General features: G+C 37.8%; 5 protein-coding genes and 1 pseudogene across 7 annotated transcripts; 5 read left to right on the top strand and 1 right to left on the bottom strand.

Annotated features, from left to right (window-relative positions):
• Window positions 1–708: 708 nt before the first annotated feature.
• On the top strand, window positions 709–3,704 carry LOC121803109 (ras-related protein Rab7-like). The gene is made up of 7 exons (XM_042202813.1): window positions 709–971; window positions 1,108–1,134; window positions 1,225–1,324; window positions 1,393–1,539; window positions 2,474–2,554; window positions 2,630–2,775; window positions 3,373–3,704. Exons 1-7 carry the CDS (start codon window positions 919–921, stop codon window positions 3,434–3,436), a joined length of 618 nt encoding a protein of 205 aa, XP_042058747.1. The 5' UTR covers window positions 709–918; the 3' UTR covers window positions 3,437–3,704.
• A 544-nt stretch (window positions 3,705–4,248) lies between these two features.
• Window positions 4,249–7,868, top strand: LOC121802909 (probable ATP synthase 24 kDa subunit, mitochondrial). Its single transcript, XM_042202601.1, has 7 exons — window positions 4,249–4,404; window positions 4,610–4,709; window positions 5,891–6,035; window positions 6,632–6,742; window positions 7,114–7,260; window positions 7,382–7,504; window positions 7,590–7,868. Exons 1-7 carry the CDS (start codon window positions 4,363–4,365, stop codon window positions 7,651–7,653), a joined length of 732 nt encoding a protein of 243 aa, XP_042058535.1. The 5' UTR covers window positions 4,249–4,362; the 3' UTR covers window positions 7,654–7,868.
• A 2,138-nt stretch (window positions 7,869–10,006) lies between these two features.
• LOC121805620 (uncharacterized protein At1g76660-like) lies at window positions 10,007–13,070 on the top strand. Of its 3 annotated transcripts, none has more exons than XM_042205547.1 (4): window positions 10,007–10,141; window positions 10,950–11,067; window positions 11,210–12,380; window positions 12,535–13,070. In XM_042205547.1, the coding sequence occupies exons 2-4, from the start codon at window positions 11,014–11,016 to the stop codon at window positions 12,738–12,740; spliced, it is 1,431 nt and encodes a 476-aa protein (XP_042061481.1). In that variant the 5' UTR covers window positions 10,007–10,141; window positions 10,950–11,013; the 3' UTR covers window positions 12,741–13,070. The 3 variants fall into 3 exon arrangements, with proteins under 3 accessions (XP_042061481.1, XP_042061482.1, XP_042061480.1); XM_042205548.1 differs by having other exon boundaries at window positions 10,018–10,141; window positions 10,905–11,067; XM_042205546.1 differs by having other exon boundaries at window positions 10,025–11,067.
• A 1,476-nt stretch (window positions 13,071–14,546) lies between these two features.
• On the top strand, window positions 14,547–16,431 carry LOC121802186 (hypoxanthine-guanine phosphoribosyltransferase-like). Its single transcript, XM_042201779.1, has 3 exons — window positions 14,547–14,929; window positions 15,506–15,670; window positions 16,114–16,431. Exons 1-3 carry the CDS (start codon window positions 14,636–14,638, stop codon window positions 16,210–16,212), a joined length of 558 nt encoding a protein of 185 aa, XP_042057713.1. The 5' UTR covers window positions 14,547–14,635; the 3' UTR covers window positions 16,213–16,431.
• A 555-nt stretch (window positions 16,432–16,986) lies between these two features.
• Window positions 16,987–20,509, top strand: LOC121803642 (annotated as a pseudogene).
• Window positions 20,510–20,642: 133 nt separating this feature from the next.
• On the bottom strand, window positions 20,643–21,232 carry LOC121803643. Its single transcript, XM_042203277.1, has one exon. It carries the CDS (start codon window positions 21,037–21,039, stop codon window positions 20,659–20,661), a length of 381 nt encoding a protein of 126 aa, XP_042059211.1. The 5' UTR covers window positions 21,040–21,232; the 3' UTR covers window positions 20,643–20,658.
• Between the last annotated feature and the right edge of the window lie 176 nt (window positions 21,233–21,408).

Genomic DNA, 21,408 nt, shown 5'->3' with positions numbered 1-21,408 from the left:
ATGTTGTCATTGTATGATACACCAAATTTAATAGTTACACATACATATTATATTATTATTGAAATCAAAAGGTCCAATTACTGTTTCTTCTTGGATTACTTGCTGTGCCTGAAAAAGGGGATGAAGTAATGTACATAGATATTAGAATTTTGCAATAACATGTTTTTTTGTTTAGTAAAAGTGTTCCAAATTTTTAAATTAAGATTCTATGAAGACAACAAAAGCAAAAAAAAGTTAGATTCTTTATACCGTTACGATAAAATTGTTGGGAAAAATTATTGATTCTTTATTCCATGATGTAGAAATGGTGAAAATAGACAAAGTCTATTTCATTTTGATAATACTACAACAAAATAGCTAACGTGATAGAGTCCTAGCATAAGATGATCAAGACTAAAATAAATACTAACAAAAGATCTTTTTAATTTAATCACTCAAATTAACTATCCGATTCTTAAAAATAGCATTCGTGAAATCAAACACAATTAAAATGACTAAATGAGTATGAATTAAATTATGTGAATGAAGAATATACATAAAATAAAATTCAAAAAAGAAAAATAGAAAGACAACAATAACTGGATATAGATTAATGTATTTGGTCGGTATAATAATTAGCAATAATAAGAAAGTTGCTAAAATCATATGCAAACACGTATTATATGATTCGATTATATATATCCAGTTTATATGATTGATTATATATATAATGTTTTTGTTGGAATGTTTGTACCGCCTAAATTCGTATTACCAAACAAAAAAGTCAATAGTGTTTGTGATTCAGATCGAAATTGGCGCCCCTTTCTCCTGTCCGTGTTCATCTCACACACAAAATTCTGCCTTTCCTCTGAAATTGGTGAATAGAGATTGTTGAAAAAAGGAAATTTTTGTTGATTTTGGATTTCAAATCAGTTTCCAATGTCATTGCGTAGGCGAACATTACTCAAAGTGATCGTCCTCGGCGACAGCGGGTATTCTGATGCTGATGATACTATTTCATTTTTCTCAGTTTTTTTGTGCGATTTGATTTATTGTTGTCGAGTTTAGGGTTACACTATTTGAATTGACGTGTGTGACGTTGTTGATTTTTATGATTTTTTTTGTCAGGGTTGGTAAAACGTCGTTGATGAATCAGTATCCTTTTTTTCGTATAATTATTTAGTTTTAGTGAAGCTTGATGATTGTTTGATTACAATGTGTGAGGCTTCTTTAACTAGTGAATAGATATGTGCATAAGAAATTCAGTCAGCAGTATAAAGCTACTATTGGGGCGGATTTCGTAACGAAGGAGCTTCAAATAGATGATCGTCTTGTTACTCTTCAAGTGGGTATTCAGTTGCTTTTTTCTCTAGATTTTGTTTCTCTTTTTGAACTTGTATTTGTGTTTGGTAGATTTGGGACACTGCTGGCCAAGAGAGATTTCAAAGTCTTGGAGTTGCATTTTATAGAGGCGCGGATTGCTGTGTTTTGGTCTACGATGTTAACGTAATGAGGTCTTTCGATACTCTTGACAATTGGCATGAAGAGTTTCTCAAGCAGGTTTGTGTCTTCTGTTTATACAGAATCACAGATTATTGATATGCTCAATTGTCTTGATTTTGTATTTCCCTGTATTGTTTTTCATGTTTTGTTGCTTGAGGGGTTTCTTGTTTTTCATTTGTTGGTAGTTTCTAAACTTCTACGAGCAATGGATGTTGAGTATCTAATAATGGAAGTATTAAGCTACAAATTTATATCTTATGCTAGTTAGTTGCAGAAACAAAGGTTGCTGGCTATGGTGGTTTCAGGAGAAATGGAAATTAAATGATTGCTTACATGAGTCTTTCTTGTTTTAATGATGGCATTGAGGGTGGAGTCTTAATGGCATGGATTTTCCATATACATGATTTTTTCTTTGAAATTTTTTGTTGTTCGTGATATTTTACTGTATTCGACCCGGGTTATTACTTTAAGATTTGCTCATCAATTGCTGAACATTTTTTTGCATATTATCTGTCAATTGTCATGTAGGGCTCATATTTTAGTTGAAAATAAGAGAATAAGGATTTTTGGAATGGGCGCAATTTATGTTTGGTTACAATTCTCACCTCAGATATCTTTCTATGTTTGGATATATAAAAAAAGTTACATGTTTGCCTGTTATGTCTAAAAGGTAATATTGATGTAGTTAGATAGGGCAATATTGTCGTTCCTTCCATACTCACGTTTTTCAGTTATTGGGGTGGGGGGAATAACTGATTCAGTGTGTGCGATAAGTTTAACTTCAGTTGGATCCTGCATGAAATATATACTACAATACATTCTAGTAACTGTAGATTGCTGGACTAAACGAGGCTTATGCAAATGATAGTATGTGTTGCTATCACTGGCTGAATTATTATCATTAGTCTACAGCTCTTATGCTTATTCAATGGGCCCATTTACGTATCCCTATTTGTTTACTGGAAATTGTTGGTATTTGGTTGTGATGCAGGCAAATCCACCTGATCCAAAGTCATTCCCATTTATATTACTAGGAAACAAGATTGATATAGACGGTGGCAATAGCAGAGTGGTAAGTTGATAAGTCGAACTGGTAATATTATACTAGTTTCTTTTTCGTACTTTGTTCTGATTGAGTTGATGTCAGGTTTCTGAGAAAAAGGCAAGGGAATGGTGTGCATCAAAAGGGAACATCCCTTACTTTGAGACATCAGCCAAAGAGGATTACAATGTCGATGCAGCATTCTTTTGTATTGCAAAGGCTGCCTTAGCCAATGAGCATGACCAGGACATGTAAGTGGGATTTAAATAGTATCATTGACACAATTTATTACTTGTAGGATCAACGTTATCCCGTCTCTCCAATTGCATTGTCAGGCACAAATATGCACGAGCTACATATTTGTCTATATATGACTTCAGAATTTGGATCAACTCACTTGTGTTATATACTGGATAATTCCCGCCAACGAGAACCAAATAGGAATTTATAGATCAAGAAAACATAACTTGTGAACTCAATACTGGCTAGGCAACTCTACAATCTCAGTGGCTAGAGTCCTGAATTTGTTCGTGTGTGGATTTACATAATACAAATGTTAATTGATATAGGAATAGCGTAATCAGATTACATTTCCATTATTTGAAAGGCTTGAATGGGATTTAGAACATCTTAGCTATGCTTTCTTGTAAGTCTTAGTGCTTTATCTTTGTCATAGTTGATCACTAGAAGCTATTTTGAATCGAAAGACTAATGATGCAGCATAGCTCAAAACTGGTTGAACTTCCCCGTCCTCACACTTCTGGCGTCTTATTGTCAGTTTCATTTGGATGGGTTCCTTAACCCGCTGCATCTCGTTTTTCCTAATTTTCTTGAAATTTGTACCTCAGATACTTCCAAGGCATACAGGAGACTCTCCCAGAAGCTGATCAACAAGGTGGCTGTGCTTGCTGATCGGAACTTTGCACCGGATACGGGTTGACTCTGTTCCTAGTGATTCTTTTTCTTTGAGGCTGTTCTTTGTGGCCTTGCTTTTGCAAACACTGTATACTATGTTTAACAAGATTGAGTTTGGGAAGTGTCCCTTTCCATTACTACTATTTATTCTGGATGTTGTAATCTTTTGGTTTGATCCTCATTTGAGATTTTGAGAGGCTTGTGATTTGCTTCTTCAATTTTTCAGTATGCTATAAAACATGATGTGGGCAATGCTTTTCTTGCATTTGTGTCATGTATTTTTCACATTCAGTAATGTGCAATATGCATATATATGGAGTATGGTTGATGGTTTATTTTGATCAATTTAGTGTTGTGTTGTACACTACTACAATTTTTTTTGGAGAAATACATGTAATATATAGGATCTTGATCCTCTAAGATCAGCCCTTAATTTGAGAGCTAAGAACCATTTTCAATCATTTGGTCACAATATAAAGGGTGTTGATTTCCCAGTGTTCAATATTAGTTCACACATTATGCAGTATTAGTTCAGGGATATAATAGGAAAAATGATATATATGTTACATGCCCTATGAGTTACTTGAGCTTCAATTGTGAGCGCCATTCTCATATAATGCACGTAATTTATGAAATGATATTAAATTTTTGATACAACTCACCCCAATCTTCATCAAGGTGTATTTTTTAAATAGGCCTAAATTTTAGATATAGCCCACGAAGATTCGGGCCCATAAGAGAAGCCCAGATCAGGAGAGGCAACTTAAACGACACCGTTTCCTCTCATCACTGTCTTTCTTCCGAGATTTCCATTTCTGCCCCTCTACCAGAATAAACTAGGTCAATTTCCAAGCTAAGCTCTCTCCGATTCCGAAAATCGAACAAACTCATCTCCGTTGTGAACTGCTTCTTCCAATCCCAAAATGGCTCTCGCCGCTCGTTCCCTCTCGAGATCCACTCGCCAGGTAATCCCTCTCTGATACACTCTACATTTCGTTCTATTGACCGGATCTGTGTGCAAGCTCATTTGAGTACAATCGCAGCTCCAATCGTTGATTTTTTTTTGTGGTGTTATGATCAATGATTTCACCTCCTGTGAAATAGGATGATTGATTTTCGATGTCCTTTTATTTATTTATTTTTGCTGAATTTGTTTTTGGTTTTCTGTAGTTGTATGCGGGGCAAAGTGTTCTCCGATCGGAGTATGCTATTCCGTCCCGTTCCTTTGCCAAAGGAGCTGGCGGCGCTCCTGCCTCATTGAAGGGCGATGGTGGGTTTCTAATTTGTGTCTTTCACTCTCTCGCGCTATTGCTGGCTATTTTATTCTAATTTTGGGGGTCAATTAGTGGATTCGGTGCTGATGATGGATAAAAGTCTCCTGATATTGAGGTAGAGTACGATGGGATAGAGAAATGTATCACACTCTGAAATGATTGGGGTGATCAGCCAAGAGGATAAATGGGAAAACACGTATTTTTAGTGGTTAGCGTTGCTGGATGGGGTTTCGGAATAGGGTACCAAACTATCCGGGGGTTTTATTAATTTGAATTTGACGAATTTGTTTCTGCAAAGGGACGTATAGCGATGTTAAATGGGTGTTCTTGTGGCTCAGAAAGCCACCAAGAGACCTCATTAAAGTAAATGGGGCTGATTTTTTTGGATAACATTACTATCCAAAGGTGCATGAAAATATATTTAGTAAATCACTGTTGGGGACGCCAGGTAGACAGACCAAGAGACCATTAAATGGGTGTTCTTGTGTTGGGCTTATCAATTGTTTTGTGGAACATCCAATTCATCGTGTGTTATGAATTTTGATACACTTACTAGTTGTGTGCATTGTAGCAAAATATTGTCTTCTTTTGGTTATCTTTATAAAAAATTGCAACTTCGAATAGTCTCATGACCTCAGATTTCCTTACAGATTTTAATGTCTCATGTTTATACTCACATGTTACATCTATGATATTAGTACATTTTCAAAAGGTTTCCTATCTCACTGTAGATTCATCTGGCAGCGTTTCCAGTTTCGAATTATGACTGTACATAGTATATCATCTGTGATTATATCTCTTTACCATTTACCAAACATATTTCAAATGAAAATTTCTAGCTATCAAATTTACTTTATTTGTGCCAGTTTTCTAGGATTTCTTAGTTCTCGATTCAACATAGTATCCTGAACTTTTAGATATACTTTACAAATTATTGTCTTGTGGGATTCTTCAATTTTGCTTCTACAAATTTATTTGTTTGCTGGAAGATGACGGATTGCCTATTTTATTGTGTTTTAGACTTTAGTCACTAAATGTTGATAGGCAGTACTATCTTTTCTCTATGCATGTACTTTTAGGTGCATATGATATTTATAGTTGTCAGGACTCAGGTTACTGGATACTTGTTGTCTCTCATATATATGAGTTTCTGACTGTTGCGTATTTTTCTGCAAAGAGATGTTGAAGGGTATATTTTTTGACGTTAAGAAGAAATTTGAGACAGCCATAGGGATCTTAAGGAAAGAGAAGATCACCATTGCTCCTGAAGATCCTGCTGCTGTGGCCCAGTATGCCAAAGTCATGCAGACTATAAGAGAAAAGTGAGATCTTCTTACAGTGACTCTTTGCTTTCTTGGCCAATCTCAAATTACTTTAATGCCCTTGCATTTTTTTACCCTATATATTATTGCTTTTCCTAAAGTGGGACATAACTTTCATAATTCATTTACCATGGAATCCATGTGATTGTGATGAAGTCCCAGTGTTTTTTATAAGAGTAGTATTTTTTTTTTTATCTCACTCTTAATTTTTAAGTTTTAATTGGTAGCTAGTCTCTAGTGGTGATCCCTCGTAATTAGCCCTTTTTGGTTGGAATGTTTTGTTCGCACAAACTGAAGAATATATATTAGGAATTCTACTAACCATTGTTTGAGCTAGCCAGGCATCGAAAATATATTTTGAATCAAAGAGAAATATGGAGCTTATGGAGTATAATTTAATATTTCACCAATCACCATATAATTGCAACACTATATTGCATAACAGACTTCACATGCCCTCCCTTTCTTTTCCTATTCCATTTACTTTTTTCATTAAAGTTTCCTAAAATCATTTAGAATGTAAAACATCTTGTGTCTATTTCTCTCTGATCATATGATTTTGTACTTTTGTTTATTGATGTGCATACTACCTGCAGGGCTGATCTTTTTTCTGAGTCACAGAGGATCAAGCACACAATTGATTCACGAACACAAGACATTTCTGATGTTCGATCCTACTTGCTAGCCGTGAAGGATATAAGGGTGAAGTACGTTTACACGCTAATTTTCTGCCTATGTATCCTTTCAATTATTTATCTTTTCTTCTGAGTTTGTGGATGATTTTGTCTACAATTCTTTTATGTTTCATTTTCTCCCCGCGTTGCTGTTTATATGAAACTTACTCCCGATACATGCTATATATGATTTTTACTTCTTCGATTTTTTTAACCTTGACTATTACGGGCTCATTAACTATAATATATCTTGTTGAATCATGGAATTGTTTTATCAGGATTTGCTTTTCTTACAATATTAATTTTTGTTAAAGGAAAATGTCGTGTGAATGTATTGTTAATTGTTTAGCATTCAACTCAGCTGCTCTCTCTGGTTGCTCATTTTCTCAAGTTACTTTTGGCAGGAGAGGCCTTATTGATGATCTAGGCGCGGAGACTATGATGATGGATGCACTGAACAACGTTGAGAAGGAACTGAAGAAACCTCTCCTGAGAAATGACAAAAAGGGGATGGGCCTGCTGAAGGCAGAGTTTGACAAGGTCAACCAAAAGTAAGCTCCCCGAATAAAATTAGCATTCATGAAGAAACCTGCAAATGCATGATAGATGCTGCAAGTATCAGTTCCGGGCTTTTCCTGGTGGTGTTTTACTTATTAACTTGTGATCATGTAGGCTTGGCATTCGCAAAGAAGATCTGCCCAAACTTGAGGAGCAGTTAGAACTTAAACTAGCGAAAGCCCAACTTGAAGAGCTGAAGAAAGATGCTCTTGAAGCAATGGAAACTCAGAAGAAACGGTACGCCTTTTCCTCATATGCAACATGATATTTCTGTTGAGAAATTGAATTCGAGCAAATCTCTCTCCCTTCCAACTTATTGCAGGGAAGAGTTCAAGGACGAAGAAATGCCCGAAGTGAAGTCACTAGACATCAGAAACTTCCTCTAGACTGAAATTCGCACCTATCGTTTTTGCATTATTCTCTCTTCGGCAATCTCCTATGTGGGAGATATTTTTCTGCTGTCTGATTGAAGAGGAACAGACATAACAAGTCCAGCCTTTGTTTAATAATATAGTATGTCAGGAATTTTCTCAGACATACATTGAAAAAGTGTGTTATCGATACTCATGTTTTTGTTTAGTTCATCTCGTCTTGAAACAAACAGTGGTTGTGCTGTATTGAGCTTTAATACTCTCTCCATTCGCTAATAGGAGTCACATTCCTATCCGGCACGAGTTTTAAGAAATATTAAAAAAGTGAGTGGAAGAAAGTTAGTGGAATATAGGTCCTACCTGTATATAGGGATGTCAATGCAGCCCGCAACCCGTGGGCTGACCCGAATAACCCGCCAAATTTATAGGGTTAGGGTTGAAAATTTCTAGCCCTATAAAATTACAACCCGATTAGCCCGCACCCGATTAACCCGTAACTCGTTAGGGTCAGACCCGAAAACCCGATGGGCTGGCCCGAAAACCCGATAAAATTTATATTGTTCTATTTGTTTGACTCCGAATTGGACAATTTCATTGATTATTTTTATAATATAGATAACTAAAAAAATAACATTCAATTTTATATTAAACATATAAATTATATATTAAATTTTTATTAATATAATAATAAATAAATAAATTAGAAACTTCTTATTCATTAATAAATATTTAAATGTATAAACATGTTTTAAAACATGCTTTAAAATATTTAAATTTATGTTTTATTTTACACAAATCTCAAATATTAGTATTTGATCATGTTTGTGTTTGAGTTTAAGTATAAATCTCAAACTTATCATAACTAAATATTTATATTTTATAAATATAACTAATTTTCGTCATTATTTATTGGATTAATCGCATGTTAATTTTATCGGTAGCAACCCGATTAACCCGCTTGGCCAGCCCGAAACCCGAGCGTTTAGGGTTAGGGTTGAACTTTTATAACCCGAAAAAATCTCAACCCGATTAGCCCGCACCCGATTGGCCCACAACCCGAGTAGGGTTGGCCCGAAACCCGGTGGGCCGGCCAGATTGACATCCCTACCTGTATATATTAGTTTTAAATAATATATGAGTGGGGCGAGTTAGTAGAATGTAGGGTCTCTTTACCATTTAAAGTATTATGAACCGGGACTCTTATTCGCAGAGAGTAGTTATCAAATTAATCAATTGGCAGAGTTATCGAACATGTACTATTCATTATGAGGTGATATTAATTCTACTATTTTCCACCCTCTAAAATTATTTCTAGTACTATATGATAGAATAAAAACCTCTACAACGGAATACTCTAATCAGGAATCAAAATTCACGATCCCAATTCTGATAGTCATAAATATGACAATAGTAAAATTATCGTAATTCATATTTTTAAGGTCACGCCTTAACGAAATACATCTCCATTTAGGTGTAAATATGAATAATTAAAACTATATATTCATATACACTAGTTGAATTAAATGATTCCGTTTGATAATGTGTATGCATGTAATAAATGCATCTATGGATCTGATAAGTATTCATCATAAAATCTTTCAATCAAAATCCATCTGATTTTAATACGAGGCCTTTGGTAGGACAAATGAACGATCTCTTTCATGATTAATAATAATACACGACATATTTCTTATTTGGCATAATTCTTTTTTTTTTAAATTTTGTTTGATAATTATATAATGACGTAGAGAGAACAAAATAGAATAATTAATATTTTGTTTTATAAAATTACTATAAAATGGAACAAAAATAAGATTGAGACACCGTTCCGTTTCCGAATTCGGCAGTGACAGGAAAATAATAAAAAAAAATTATTAAAAAAAATTAACACTTTAAGAGCATCCATAATGGTGCCAGTCCCGGCGACGTCAGGCCGGCATACCGGAGTTCCGCGCGGGACGTCCGCCATTGTGTAGCGGTAATGCGGATATGGACGGCCGCTGACCGCTGCGGACACCGAAATTCTGCGGTGTTCCCGGGACTTCCGTCGCGACGTCCTTGCGGACGTCCGCCATTGCGTTGACTCCACGGACGTCCGCGCGGACGTCCCGATTATTTTATTATTTTTTAAAAATAAAGTTGTTGCATTTTCTCCGTATTTGTTGCGAAATTTTAATTCCGTAAATTGTTTAATTTGGTGAATTTGTGAATTTTTATTGTTGTGGAAAGTCTATCGGATGTGCTTGGGACGTCTGCCAGTATAATGTCCTTATGACGTGGTAGTGCAATAGAAAGTTCTTATGACATAACATGAAGTGTTTTTGAGATATCTGCGGGGATGTCACGTGGATGCTATAAACAATCAATGATCCAAACAGAAGTGATCAGATCTAGGCCTCTGCTCCATCTCTCTCTTCTTTATCACTAACTTCTGTGGATCCTCGCGCTCTTTCTTCCCTCCTAGCACCCGAACTCAGAGAGCTGCGGCTGCTGCTTCTCTCAGGTAACAAACGCACGCCATTTTTGCAGTTGCTTTTTAAGCCGTGTGTTGCCTCTTCCTTTGCTGTTATTTGTAATTTTGTAGCTGTTTTGCTTGCTAGGTTTTCGCAATATTGCAATTCGTAGTTTATTATGTATTCTAAGATTATTTCGTGTGCGTGGAGCTGGTTGATTTGCTAATGTTGTTAAATCTCCTTGTTTCATTCTCCGCGTTTTGATATGTTTGTTTTCCAAGGGTTGTTGAATAAGAGCACAGTAGCTTCAGTCAGCACTTTCCTTTCTTTTTTTAGGGTCGTTTTCTTGTTTGTTAGCAACAGGATTTTGTTTTTAATATCAGCTGGATTGGAATATTATTATTATCTTGATGAAGAGAACTCAATGACTTGTGTGAAAAATTGTCAAACTAGAAAAAAGCTTGACCTGTGTGGAAAAAAAAATCAATTTTGAACATGATACCTAATTATGCTTATCTATTGTATATGGATTTTTCCAGTGCATGCAATTGAATAGGATTAAGGAAGCAAAATTATCTTCTTTTAACTGGTCCTTGCTTGAAGGTTTTTTAAGATGCTTGTAATTTCACAGAATTTCTTAAGCCTGTCATAAGGCATTTATCGCAGCTGATTTACCTGAATTATAGGCACTTCAACCCTGATTCTCTGGGTATGCTTGTTATAATGTCTGAGGTGTCTTGGCACATAATCAATTCCACTAAATCTGGTTTCTTGAACTTGTTCTTACAAATGAAATTTTCGTTCAACTAAGAGGTGGCTAGTTAGTTATAATCTTCGATTGAATTGCGAGTGGGCCAGACTTGTCATTGGATAAGAAGAGTACACAGATTTTGGTGTGCAGTCCTCTAGTGAATAGCTTGTTATGGCATCAGTGCAGAACAGGTTTCTGCATCCACAACAATCTCCCTCACCTCGGGTATGTTGATTATGTGAAACAATAGTTCTATTTTATATAAATCTCAGCTATTCTTGAAGTATATTCAGCTGATTTATGTATTGTCCATCAACAACACTTGTTTGAATGGACGTTTGATGTTACTGATTTATTATATTGGCAGCGGAAAAGATGGGCAGGTTGTTTGGTTGGACTGTCTTGTTTCCGCACACAAAAAGGTGGAAAGCGTATTGTTCCTGCATCACGCATCCCTGATGCCAGTTCTATATCAAATCAGCCGAATGGGCATCAAGGTGGTGGATTGGCCAATCAGGCTACTGGTGTTGCTTTGTCTCTTTTAGCTCCACCATCCTCACCGGCTTCATTCTCGAATTCTGGACTCCCATCAACAGCTCAGTCGCCCAACTGCTTCTTGTCTGCTAATTCACCCAGAGCTCCTTCATCTAATATGTTCGTCACTGGTCCATATGCTCACGACACTCGACTGGTATCTCCTCCTGTATTCTCGACTTTTACAACTGAACCATCAACAGCTCCTTTAACTCCTCCACCAGAGCTGGCACATTTGACAACTCCATCTTCACCAGATGTGCCTTACGCGCATTTCCTTTCATCATCTGCGAAATTCAGAACCACTGATAAGAACGGCTACCCTACTGCGAATGATCTTCAATCAACATATTTACTCTATCCAGGAAGTCCTGCAAGTACGCTGAGATCCCCTGTTTCAAGAGCCTCTGGTGATTGCTTATCATCATCCTTTAATGAAAGGGAGTTCCCTCCTCGGTGGGAACCCTCTATTCCTTCAGAAGGGTCTCCGTATGCAAAGTCCGACTCAGGCATGTTTGTTGGTGCCCAGGCACCTAGAGCCTCCAAGTCACGTCAAGATTCCAATTTCTTCTGCCCCGAGACGTTTGCACAGTTCTACCTTGACCATTCATCCTTTTCTAATTCTGGTGGTAGGCTAAGTATTTCCAAGGAATCTGATACCTGTTCAAATGGTGGAAATGGATACCAGAACCGTCAGAACAAAATTTGCAAACCAGATGCTGAGGAACTCGAAGCTTATAGAGCATCTTTTGGGTTCAGTGCAGATGAAATCATCACCACAACTAATTATGCTGAGATCTCTGATGTGTCAGAAGACTCCTTTAGCATAACACCTTTTGCTTTCAATCAGCCTACTGAGGAGGAACGTATTACAACTCCTCCCAGGAAAGAGGTATTTGAAACCAAGAAGAGGGAAGAACATTTTCCTTGCCCACAGCTCAGTAAAGTACGACTAAATCGTTCTAGCAGCGTGCATACTGGAGGCTCGTATAATCATGTTGAAGGTGAATTAGAGTTTCTCATTTACATAAACTTCTTACCGTGATTTAAACTTGTTAAAAGTTCTGCAAATGATTGAATCTGCTCACAGATTCTTGTCATCTCCATCTTCCTCGTATCTCTTTCCCTGAAAATGGCTTTGCTTTGCTCATGTCTCAGATGAAGTTCCACAGAGGCGACTAGGAGATACTGCACGAAGCTTCCACAGTAACCACACTTCAAGCCACGGAAACAGCATATTCTCTAAGATGGGTGCTCCCAGAATCGGACGCAAGTATCAGTTTGGCGCATCAAATTCCGATGCAGAGATTGAATACAGGAGAGTATCGAGCATGAGAGAAGGGCGCTACCGGAGAGTGAGCTAAGATTACTCTGGCTTCCCTGCCACTAGCAGCTATGAGGAACTTTTGTTGGGTGTTCCTCGGTCCGACACCTGCGTGCAGGTGTCGTCTGTGGTATAATGAGCCTCCTAGTGAGGGTACATTTCTCATGAAAATGCTGGGAATGGATCAACTGAGGATGAGTTTAGAGCAAAGTGGAAGATGAGACTGTTTTTGTATGTAAATGTTTAAACTTGTGCATGGTTGTAAAATGGAAGTAGTGGCTTTAAATATAACTGTTTGATTGATATGTACAAAATGTTTATTCAGTGATATTCAGTTTAGTAATAGTATTCAAGATTTCTAGTGGTTTCACCTATTTTTGTTACTGCTTTTTAATTCATGCATAACAGTAGTACTATCTTATGGAAAATATATTTAAATAGTAACTTATTTTAAAGAGAATATGATCTCATTTTTCATGTTTGCCACCTTCAAAATATACTACTATGAGATAAAAAAAAGGTCTGCTAAAATGTGATAAATAAATTTCATATGTTTTTATCCCTCTTCTGTTTAGTAAAATTTACAACTAAAAAGAACACCTCTTTATTAAAAGGAAAGTTAACCCAGGAAAACCTACAAATTGCAAAGAACAATTAATAGTAACAGTGCTGTCCGTAAATTGCAAAGAACAATTAATAGTAACAGTGTTGTCCGTAGGGGCAGAGCGCAGTTGGTTTCGGAGGGGCAGATTTGTATGATTGGCCAAGGATCAAATCCCACTACTGTCGTGTAGTTGCAACACCTCTCAGACACAAGTGTAAGGCCTTGGGAGATGGGCTTCTGGCAAGCAGAGAGTTGGCATTTTAATTCCCGACTTTGTTTTTTGTGGGTCTTTCTTATTGTTGTTTTTTCATTTTATATCTTTTCTCTTATTTATTTTGTGGAGTAAAAGCCAAAACTGGTCCTAACATATGTCAATTTTACGATTTTGGTCATATACTTTATCTTTTGAACTTTTGAATTTTTGCATCCTGAACATTTCAACTCGGACCACAATTGGTCTTACGCTAACAATTCCGTCAATTTTCAAACGGTTTTAACCCTACCGATTTTTAAACTGTTTTAAAAATTTGTTTGTGTGTGCGTTTCTCATTTTTTTAATTTTATGTACGTAATATATCTAATTAGTTTCTAATTATACAATTTGAGACTTTAATTAGTATGTATGTCATTACATATTCTAGCTTTTACTATATTTAGTAAGTCACATATTCCGCTCATATTCCGCTCATAAACATGACCTATTTTCCATAAACTTTTTACATCTGTATTCCTTCACAATTTTTAAAATTCAAGGCAATTCAAAACAAACTGTATCTAACTATCCTATTTAGTCAGTGATATAACAAATTCATTTATGTAAAAAATAAATAAATCATCATTATAGAGTCAACTAGTATAATTCTATAAATCAGCATTTTCAGTCTTTAAGAGCGTCCACTATGGGGGTGGACGCGGCTATAGCCGCGTCTGGGGCGGGTGGGCGGCGGTGGGCGGGCGGCTATAGTGGGAAAGGTGGGCGGACAACTTTTTGGGGCGATGGGGGCGGCGGACACGGGATAGCCGCGTTCGGGGCGAGGACGCGGCTATGGAAAAATAGCATTTTGTATTTGGAATTTGGGGGCTATTGGAGGTGTCCACTATAGTGGCAGAAATAGAATTTTGGGGCTATGGACAAAAAACTGGGGCTATGGACAAAAAACTGGGGCGAGGCTATTGGGCGTGTCCACCTTATAGTGGACACCCTAAGCATTCAATTATCTTCTTCTTTGTTAGTCAGTGAGTTACAGCGACAGCTATTAAAATATTGATAATAAGCAATTGTTCTTGCGTCGAGTTTTGATTGATTGATTGCAATCATTAGGTGAGTGGAAATGAACGACCACATTCAGAAAATTCTCTTCACGGAGCAGCAAATCTCGCATAGGATTTCCGAACTGGCATCCACAATCACCGCCGATTTCAATGCCAGCGGCGCTGCTCCGGCGGTTGTCGCTGTCGCCACCGGAGCTTTTCTCTTCGTGGCTGACCTTGTGCGGAAGATTCATCTCCCTATCACCGTCGATTTCATCCGCGCCGAATCGTACGGCTCCGGCACCGTCTCCAATGGCCACCCCGCCGTTTCATTCGGCTTGAAACTCGATGTTCGAGGGAAGCACGTTATTCTGGTACGCGGTGGTGAAGTTTTCCCTGCTTTTTGTTTGTTGCCTCGATTCTGTTCGACGATTTTACTGACTGAGTATAGGCACGCCTGTTTTATGTGTATCTGCTATCGTTGAATTCATATGCTCTGGTTCATTCCGTGATTTGCTTTTGAGGAGGTTTTGATGATGTTTGGGCCAATTTTCAATTCGCTACTATCATCTGGATTCGGAGTTTGTATGCGTTGGTTTATGATTTTGTAGGATTTCTGGTTCCTCCAATTGTGGTGATGAGCAGCATTATCTCTGTTCAATGTTTCTGAGATAAATCCTCCACGTTGTATGGTTTATAATTGAAGAGGTTTTGATGATGTATGGTGCAATTTTCGTTGAATGCTTTACTTGCATCTGAATTCGGAGTTTGTATCATTGTATGTGTCGGATTAAGATTTTGTAGGATTCTGGTTCCTCCAATGGTGGTGATTAGCAGCATTGTCTCTGTTTGTTGCTTTCTGAGATGTTTTGTAAATCTTCTGTGATGTATGTATGGTTTATGCTCTGCTTACTTGGAAGTCTATTCCGATTGTTTCCTGTGCTGCTTAGGTTGAGGATATTGTGGATACGGGGAACACGTTGTCATGTCTCATCGATTACATGAAAACGAATGGTGCCTCTTCCGTGTCTGTTTGCACTCTTCTTGATAAACCAGCAAGGCGAAAGGTTCACTTTCAAGTTGTCGGTGAAGGGAAGTTTTACCGTGGCTTTGAGGTGATCTCTCTCCCTCTCTTATCTTCCTCCCTCAATACCACACCAGTGATTATGTACAAATGCATGATCTTATTTTTGGTCTATAGGAGCTAATGCCAAACAGACTTTGTAGTTTCGTAGTTTATGATGCCATTTGCTACTACGTCTTTTATTTCGCAGCATGCTACAATCCAACTTAGCAAAACATCGCAATTTATTAGTCAAGGACTCAGTTAAGCTAGCCTACCACCCTGCCTTCATTTGCTGCAATTCATATTCAAATAAGCTCTTCATGATTAAGTTCACCCAATCCAGTTTGAGGTATTAACTCTTGCAAGGGTGATGCATTTACCAGCATTGGATTGGTTTGTGTTCGATAACTCAAATCAGTTGCTACTAATCTCATACGGAGTAACTTGTCTGGAATCATGATTTACTAAACATATGTTTTCATGTATTGGCAGTGCCCAGATGAGTTTGTTGTGGGCTATGGACTCGACTTCGCCGAGCAGTACCGGAACTTGCCATATGTTGGTGTCTTAAAGCCAGAGATGTACAAGTGAGACATCATTTTCACTGTGCAGCAGTGTGTAAGCGCTTTCAGTCAAATGCTTGAAGAAGCTTTGCAACAGTTGATTGCTCGGATATCTTTCAGGAACTCGATGCAGTAAAAAAAACCAACATTAATTTTGTTTCTTTTTCTCAGTATTGTTGAATAGAGTCTCAAGTTTAAATGTTTTTTAGTACTATATGATTTTATTGATTCCAGCTATTTTTATTAATTAGATTGTCACGGTGCCGATAAATTAAGATGTAGGAGTATACTTTGTATGCTAGAATTATAGATATAAATATTTGAAGGATTAGATCATCTATGATTAATTATTTTTATTAACTCTATATAAATCAAGCAACAAAAAATTTGAAAAGTTATTGTTGTAATTCCTTTTATTTTCACTATTAGGGCACTAGTAACCCGCTTTTCAGAACAAATTAGATCAATATTTTGTCACATAACAATTCTCCTCAATTTGGGATTACAGTAGAAATCAAACCTTAAATCATATAGTACCGCAATCTAATTCTTTTTCATCCTTTTTAATCATAGAAACTTATTTAATTGACATTAATTAAAGTCATAGAAATTTTTATCTAATGTAGACTTGCTTTGGGACTTCCAAAGATGTTATTTACGTCTAATATTGTTTATTTTAAAGGAAATACTAATATGGATTTTCTTAAAAATAAAGAAAAAGAAATCAATTTCTGCAGTTATCATCTTCATCTTCTTCCTAGGAAACTCATTCTACAAAAAGATCCGACCTTTACTATCGAATTCGCCCAAACCAGAAATGGGCACAACAGCAAAAGCTCTCTCCACCTCTCTCCTCTCTCCTCTCTCTCCCCAAATACCTCCATTTCCACCGCCCCATTTGCTTCTCCCTCCCTCCTCGCCGGCTCCTCCGCCCCCTTTGCACCGCCGCTGTTGAAGAGGCGGAATTGCTGCAGCCCGCGAAGCATTCGATTCTCCTCGAAAGACTGAGGCAGCGCCACCTCAAGGACTCTCCCCACCCTCCAAAGCCCACAGCTCCGGCGCCGCAGCAGAAAGTGAGACATGACAGCGAGGGCTCGAGGAGGAAGAAGGGCCCTGCGGTGGAAATGGCGTCGAGCTTTGGGGAGCTGGGCTTGAGCGAGGAAGTGATGGGGGCGTTGGAGGAAATGGGGATTACGGAGCCGACTGAGATTCAGTGTATTGGGATTCCGGCGGTTCTTGACGAGAAAAGCGTGGTTTTGGGGTCCCACACTGTCTCTGGCAAGACTCTCGCTTACCTTTTGCCCCTTGTTCAGGTTGAATCATCGTGGGATTTTTGAATTCATAATGTTGGTCTTGTTTCTTGTGTAATCTGATTTGATTCGATCTGTTGCTCATTTTTCTGAATCATGATTCTGATTAAGAAATCCTAATTGCTCATTTTTTCTGTTTTTACCTTTTACCACTAGCATTTGATGGAAATGGGATAAATGAATCTATCACTATGTACCAAATGTTTTCTTTGAAGAAAACGGTAGCATTTGATTAGTTATGCTGATGTTTTTGTGTGCATGATGGATGTGTTAATAGTGCCGAACAATGTTCTTGCCTAGTTCTTGGGGTGCCTTTGGCATCGGGGTGGAGAGATTGAAGTATACTGATGAGAATGCTCTTATCATACACTTAGTGAAACTCTGGAATTTTAGTGCTGAAAGTCTTAAAACACATTGTTTTCATGTTGAATTCTAGTTGCTGAGACGGGACGAGAATTTGCACGGTATGCTGATGAAGCCCAGGCGCCCGCGGGCTGTTGTACTGTGCCCAACAAGGGAGCTGTGTGAGCAGGTTAGTTTTTATGTTTCTCTTGTTTTTGCTTAAAGATATGACCAGTTGACCACTTGATTCAATCAATGAAGTTCAAGTGCATGTGTAGGTGTTCCGTGTTTCCAAGTCCATTAGCCACCATGCACGATTCAGACCAACCATGGTAAGTGGCGGCGGGCGTTTAAAGCCTCAAGAAGATTCCTTAAACAACCCGATTGACATGGTTGTGGGGACCCCTGGCCGGGTTCTGCAACATATTGAAGAAGGCAATTTGGTTTATGGGGACATAAAATATTTGGTAATCAACCTCCTCTCTCGCTTTCGTTTTCGTATAAACAACTTGTATTACCAAATCTTTTTATTCCTTTCCCTGTTGAAAGTTTTAGTCCCTTGATAGGTGTTGGATGAAGCTGACACCATGTTTGATCATGGATTTGGGCCTGACATCAGAAAATTTCTTGCTCCGCTGAGGAGTCGTGCGTCTAAACCTGATGGTCTAGGATTTCAAACAGTATTGGTAACTGCAACTATGACAGCGGTATGCTTACTAGGCTCGTGATCACATATATGCATAACCTAATTTAGATTTGAACTTTAATTCTTCAAATTTTCAAAGTTCTTTTATTTTTGGCCTTTCTTCTGAATGTGATTGAACTGGTAGATTTCCTTTATTGCACCACATCTTTTAGCATCCTTGACATTTTTTGATGATTCTGCAGACTATCACTTCTAAAAGAATTTTAGTTTGTTTAAAAAAAGAGAATTTAAACCATGTGTTCCCATAGCATCAAAGATGTTTCATGCCCTTCGGCTGTTTCTTGTACTTCCCATGAAGCTTTTTCAGTGCTCGTGGACAATTAACAAAACATTTCATTAATGAAGGCAGTGCAAAAGCTGGTTGACGAGGAATTTCAAGGAATTGCTCATCTACGTACTTCTTCACTCCATAAGAAGATTGCTTCTGCTCGTCATGATTTCGTCAAACTCTCAGGTTCCGAAAATAAGCTGGAAGCCTTATTACAGGTGTAGATAAAGTTTAATAAGATGATATAACCAACAATTCTTAACTATTTCAACTTAGTTAATGTGGTTATGGGATCACAGGTTCTTGAGCCAAGTTTAGCAAAAGGAAACAGAGTAATGGTCTTCTGCAACACATTGAATTCCAGTCGAGCTGTGGATCACTTCTTATCTGAAAACCAAATCTCTACGGTCAATTACCACGGAGAGGTTCCAGCTGAACAGAGGTAAGACGAGATGTGATTATCATTCTTATTTTGTAGCTGTCTAGGCAGCTCATGATCACACTGACAGATGCAAAGCTTATGTGGAAATTTACAGATTCTCCCTTTGGAATATTAAATACTTAAATTGAAACCCTTTTTTGTTAGATTTCGCATTATCTACTGTCTAAGATTGTGTTATTGTATGCAATTGATGCAGGATTGAGAATCTGGATAAGTTTAAGAGCAACGATGGAGATTGCCCCACTTTAGTCTGCACAGATCTGGCAGCAAGGGGTTTGGACTTGGATGTCGATCATGTTATTATGTTTGACTTTCCCTCGAATTCTGTAAGCCAAAAGTCTCTTACTGCCGCTCCTCCATGCACTGCTTTCCCATCTGATTCTTCTTGTTTTTTAACCTTTTAGATCGATTATCTCCATCGTACTGGAAGAACTGCTCGTATGGGGGCAAAAGGTACTTTTTAAGGCTTTACAGTATACAAACTTTGAAAATTTTCCTGTGCTAAAGCTCTTGTTTCAATTCGGTGATAGAATTCTTCTTCTCACTTCTGAAACTCAGCCTTATGAAAATTGGCCTTCTTTTTTGCATTCCTTTACGTGCAACTTCAACTGGACCCTTAATGGTATCCTTGTGATGATAGGGAAGGTGACAAGTTTGATCGCTAGAAAGAATATGATTTTGGCCACCCGCATTGAGGAAGCAATATTGAAAAACGAGAGCTTGGAATCCCTCTCTGTTGATAGACTTAAAAGGGATCTTGCCAGGACACACCTAAGTCAGCAGAAGGGACAAAATGAGAAAAGGGAAATGACCTCCAGTTTGAAAAGAAAGGGTCAAGCTGCCTCGACAAAGCCAACTGAAGCTCGTGGCAAAACAGCATTTTCCAAGAAAAGCTCTTTTTCTGAATCTACAAAAGCTTCTGTCTTTTCCAAGCCAAAGAAGAAGGTGGTTAAGGTTGTCAGAACTTCAAATTCATCAGGATCTAGCAACTCAAGAAGTACGTCATCTGGTGGGAGAAACCATCCAGGTGGAAGAAACAAAGGTGGCGCTGGATCTACTTCAAAGTTAAACGTTGTTGGATTCAGGGGCCGGAACAGTGTCAAAACTGCTTGATATCAAATTGAGGTTTATCAAAGGCAGTATGGTACCTTTTTTTTTATGTATTATAAGCTTTCTTTTAACTTACTAAAATTAGAGTGTTAGGTCTATTTCCACTCAAACATTATGCTTTCAATTGCTGTGGAAAGGCAATATAAATATCAGTGGTGCACAATATACATTAGATTTTACAGAATTGCAGGAAAAAAATCTTGATTTACAAGAACCAAGGCTTAAGCTTCTAGTAATCTCTCGGCTTGTCTCAATCCTCTGGAAAAGAGCAGCAGTAAAAGAAGTACGAATCTCCATCATTTCCATGTAAGTGCAGGAAGAGCTCTGTGGTTCGTGGCAGGGGTGACAACGGTCCCTGTGGAGTCGTATATAATGACACCGGAGAAGTCGGGAAGCTGGCACTTTCCTCCCATCATTATATTCTTCTTCCACAGGGTTCCTTCACTGCTTGGCTCGACATCTCCTAACTGGTAATCCATGATCTCTTCGTGGTTGAGTTGGATGATGGGGTCTTGTTTCCCGTAGCCGTAGCAAGATTTCCAGTGCCTCCATCGCCTACGAGAGTGGCTGGCACACATGAACAGAGCCAATGCACACAGAATGAGACTACCAACTCCAAATCCCAGGTATGAATTGCTGAATTGCTGGTTTCTGAAGGTTATGTGTTGTCTAGCCATGAATGCTGATGAGTTAGTTTGTGCTGAATTTAGGATTGGGGAGTGTGTTTATAGAGAGGGGTCAAGGAATTATGGGGTTGTTGAGATTTGAGGATTTGTTGTGGTTTGGTTCGTTTTGTTTAATGGATTTAGTTTTTCACCTGCTTATGGATTCAGTGAATTATGACCATAGGAGATCTATATATATAATTATTATTTCAAAAATCGTTAAATTGTGAATAATCAGTAATATTTTGAAGTTGATATTGATTATAATTAATTTGAAGAAATATTAGTACTTGGACAACAGAATTGAAGTATTTCTATTTTCTCCAAAAAATTAAGCCATTTCATATTTTATGCTTTTTTTCGATCGATTTCTTTCATTTC

The sequence above is a fragment of the Salvia splendens genome, chromosome 5, assembly GCF_004379255.2.
Source record: "Salvia splendens isolate huo1 chromosome 5, SspV2, whole genome shotgun sequence".
NCBI classification, from domain to species: Eukaryota; Viridiplantae; Streptophyta; class Magnoliopsida; order Lamiales; family Lamiaceae; genus Salvia; species Salvia splendens.
The sequence above is the reverse complement of the archived record's forward strand: the minus strand, read 5'-3'. Positions and strand labels throughout refer to the sequence as shown.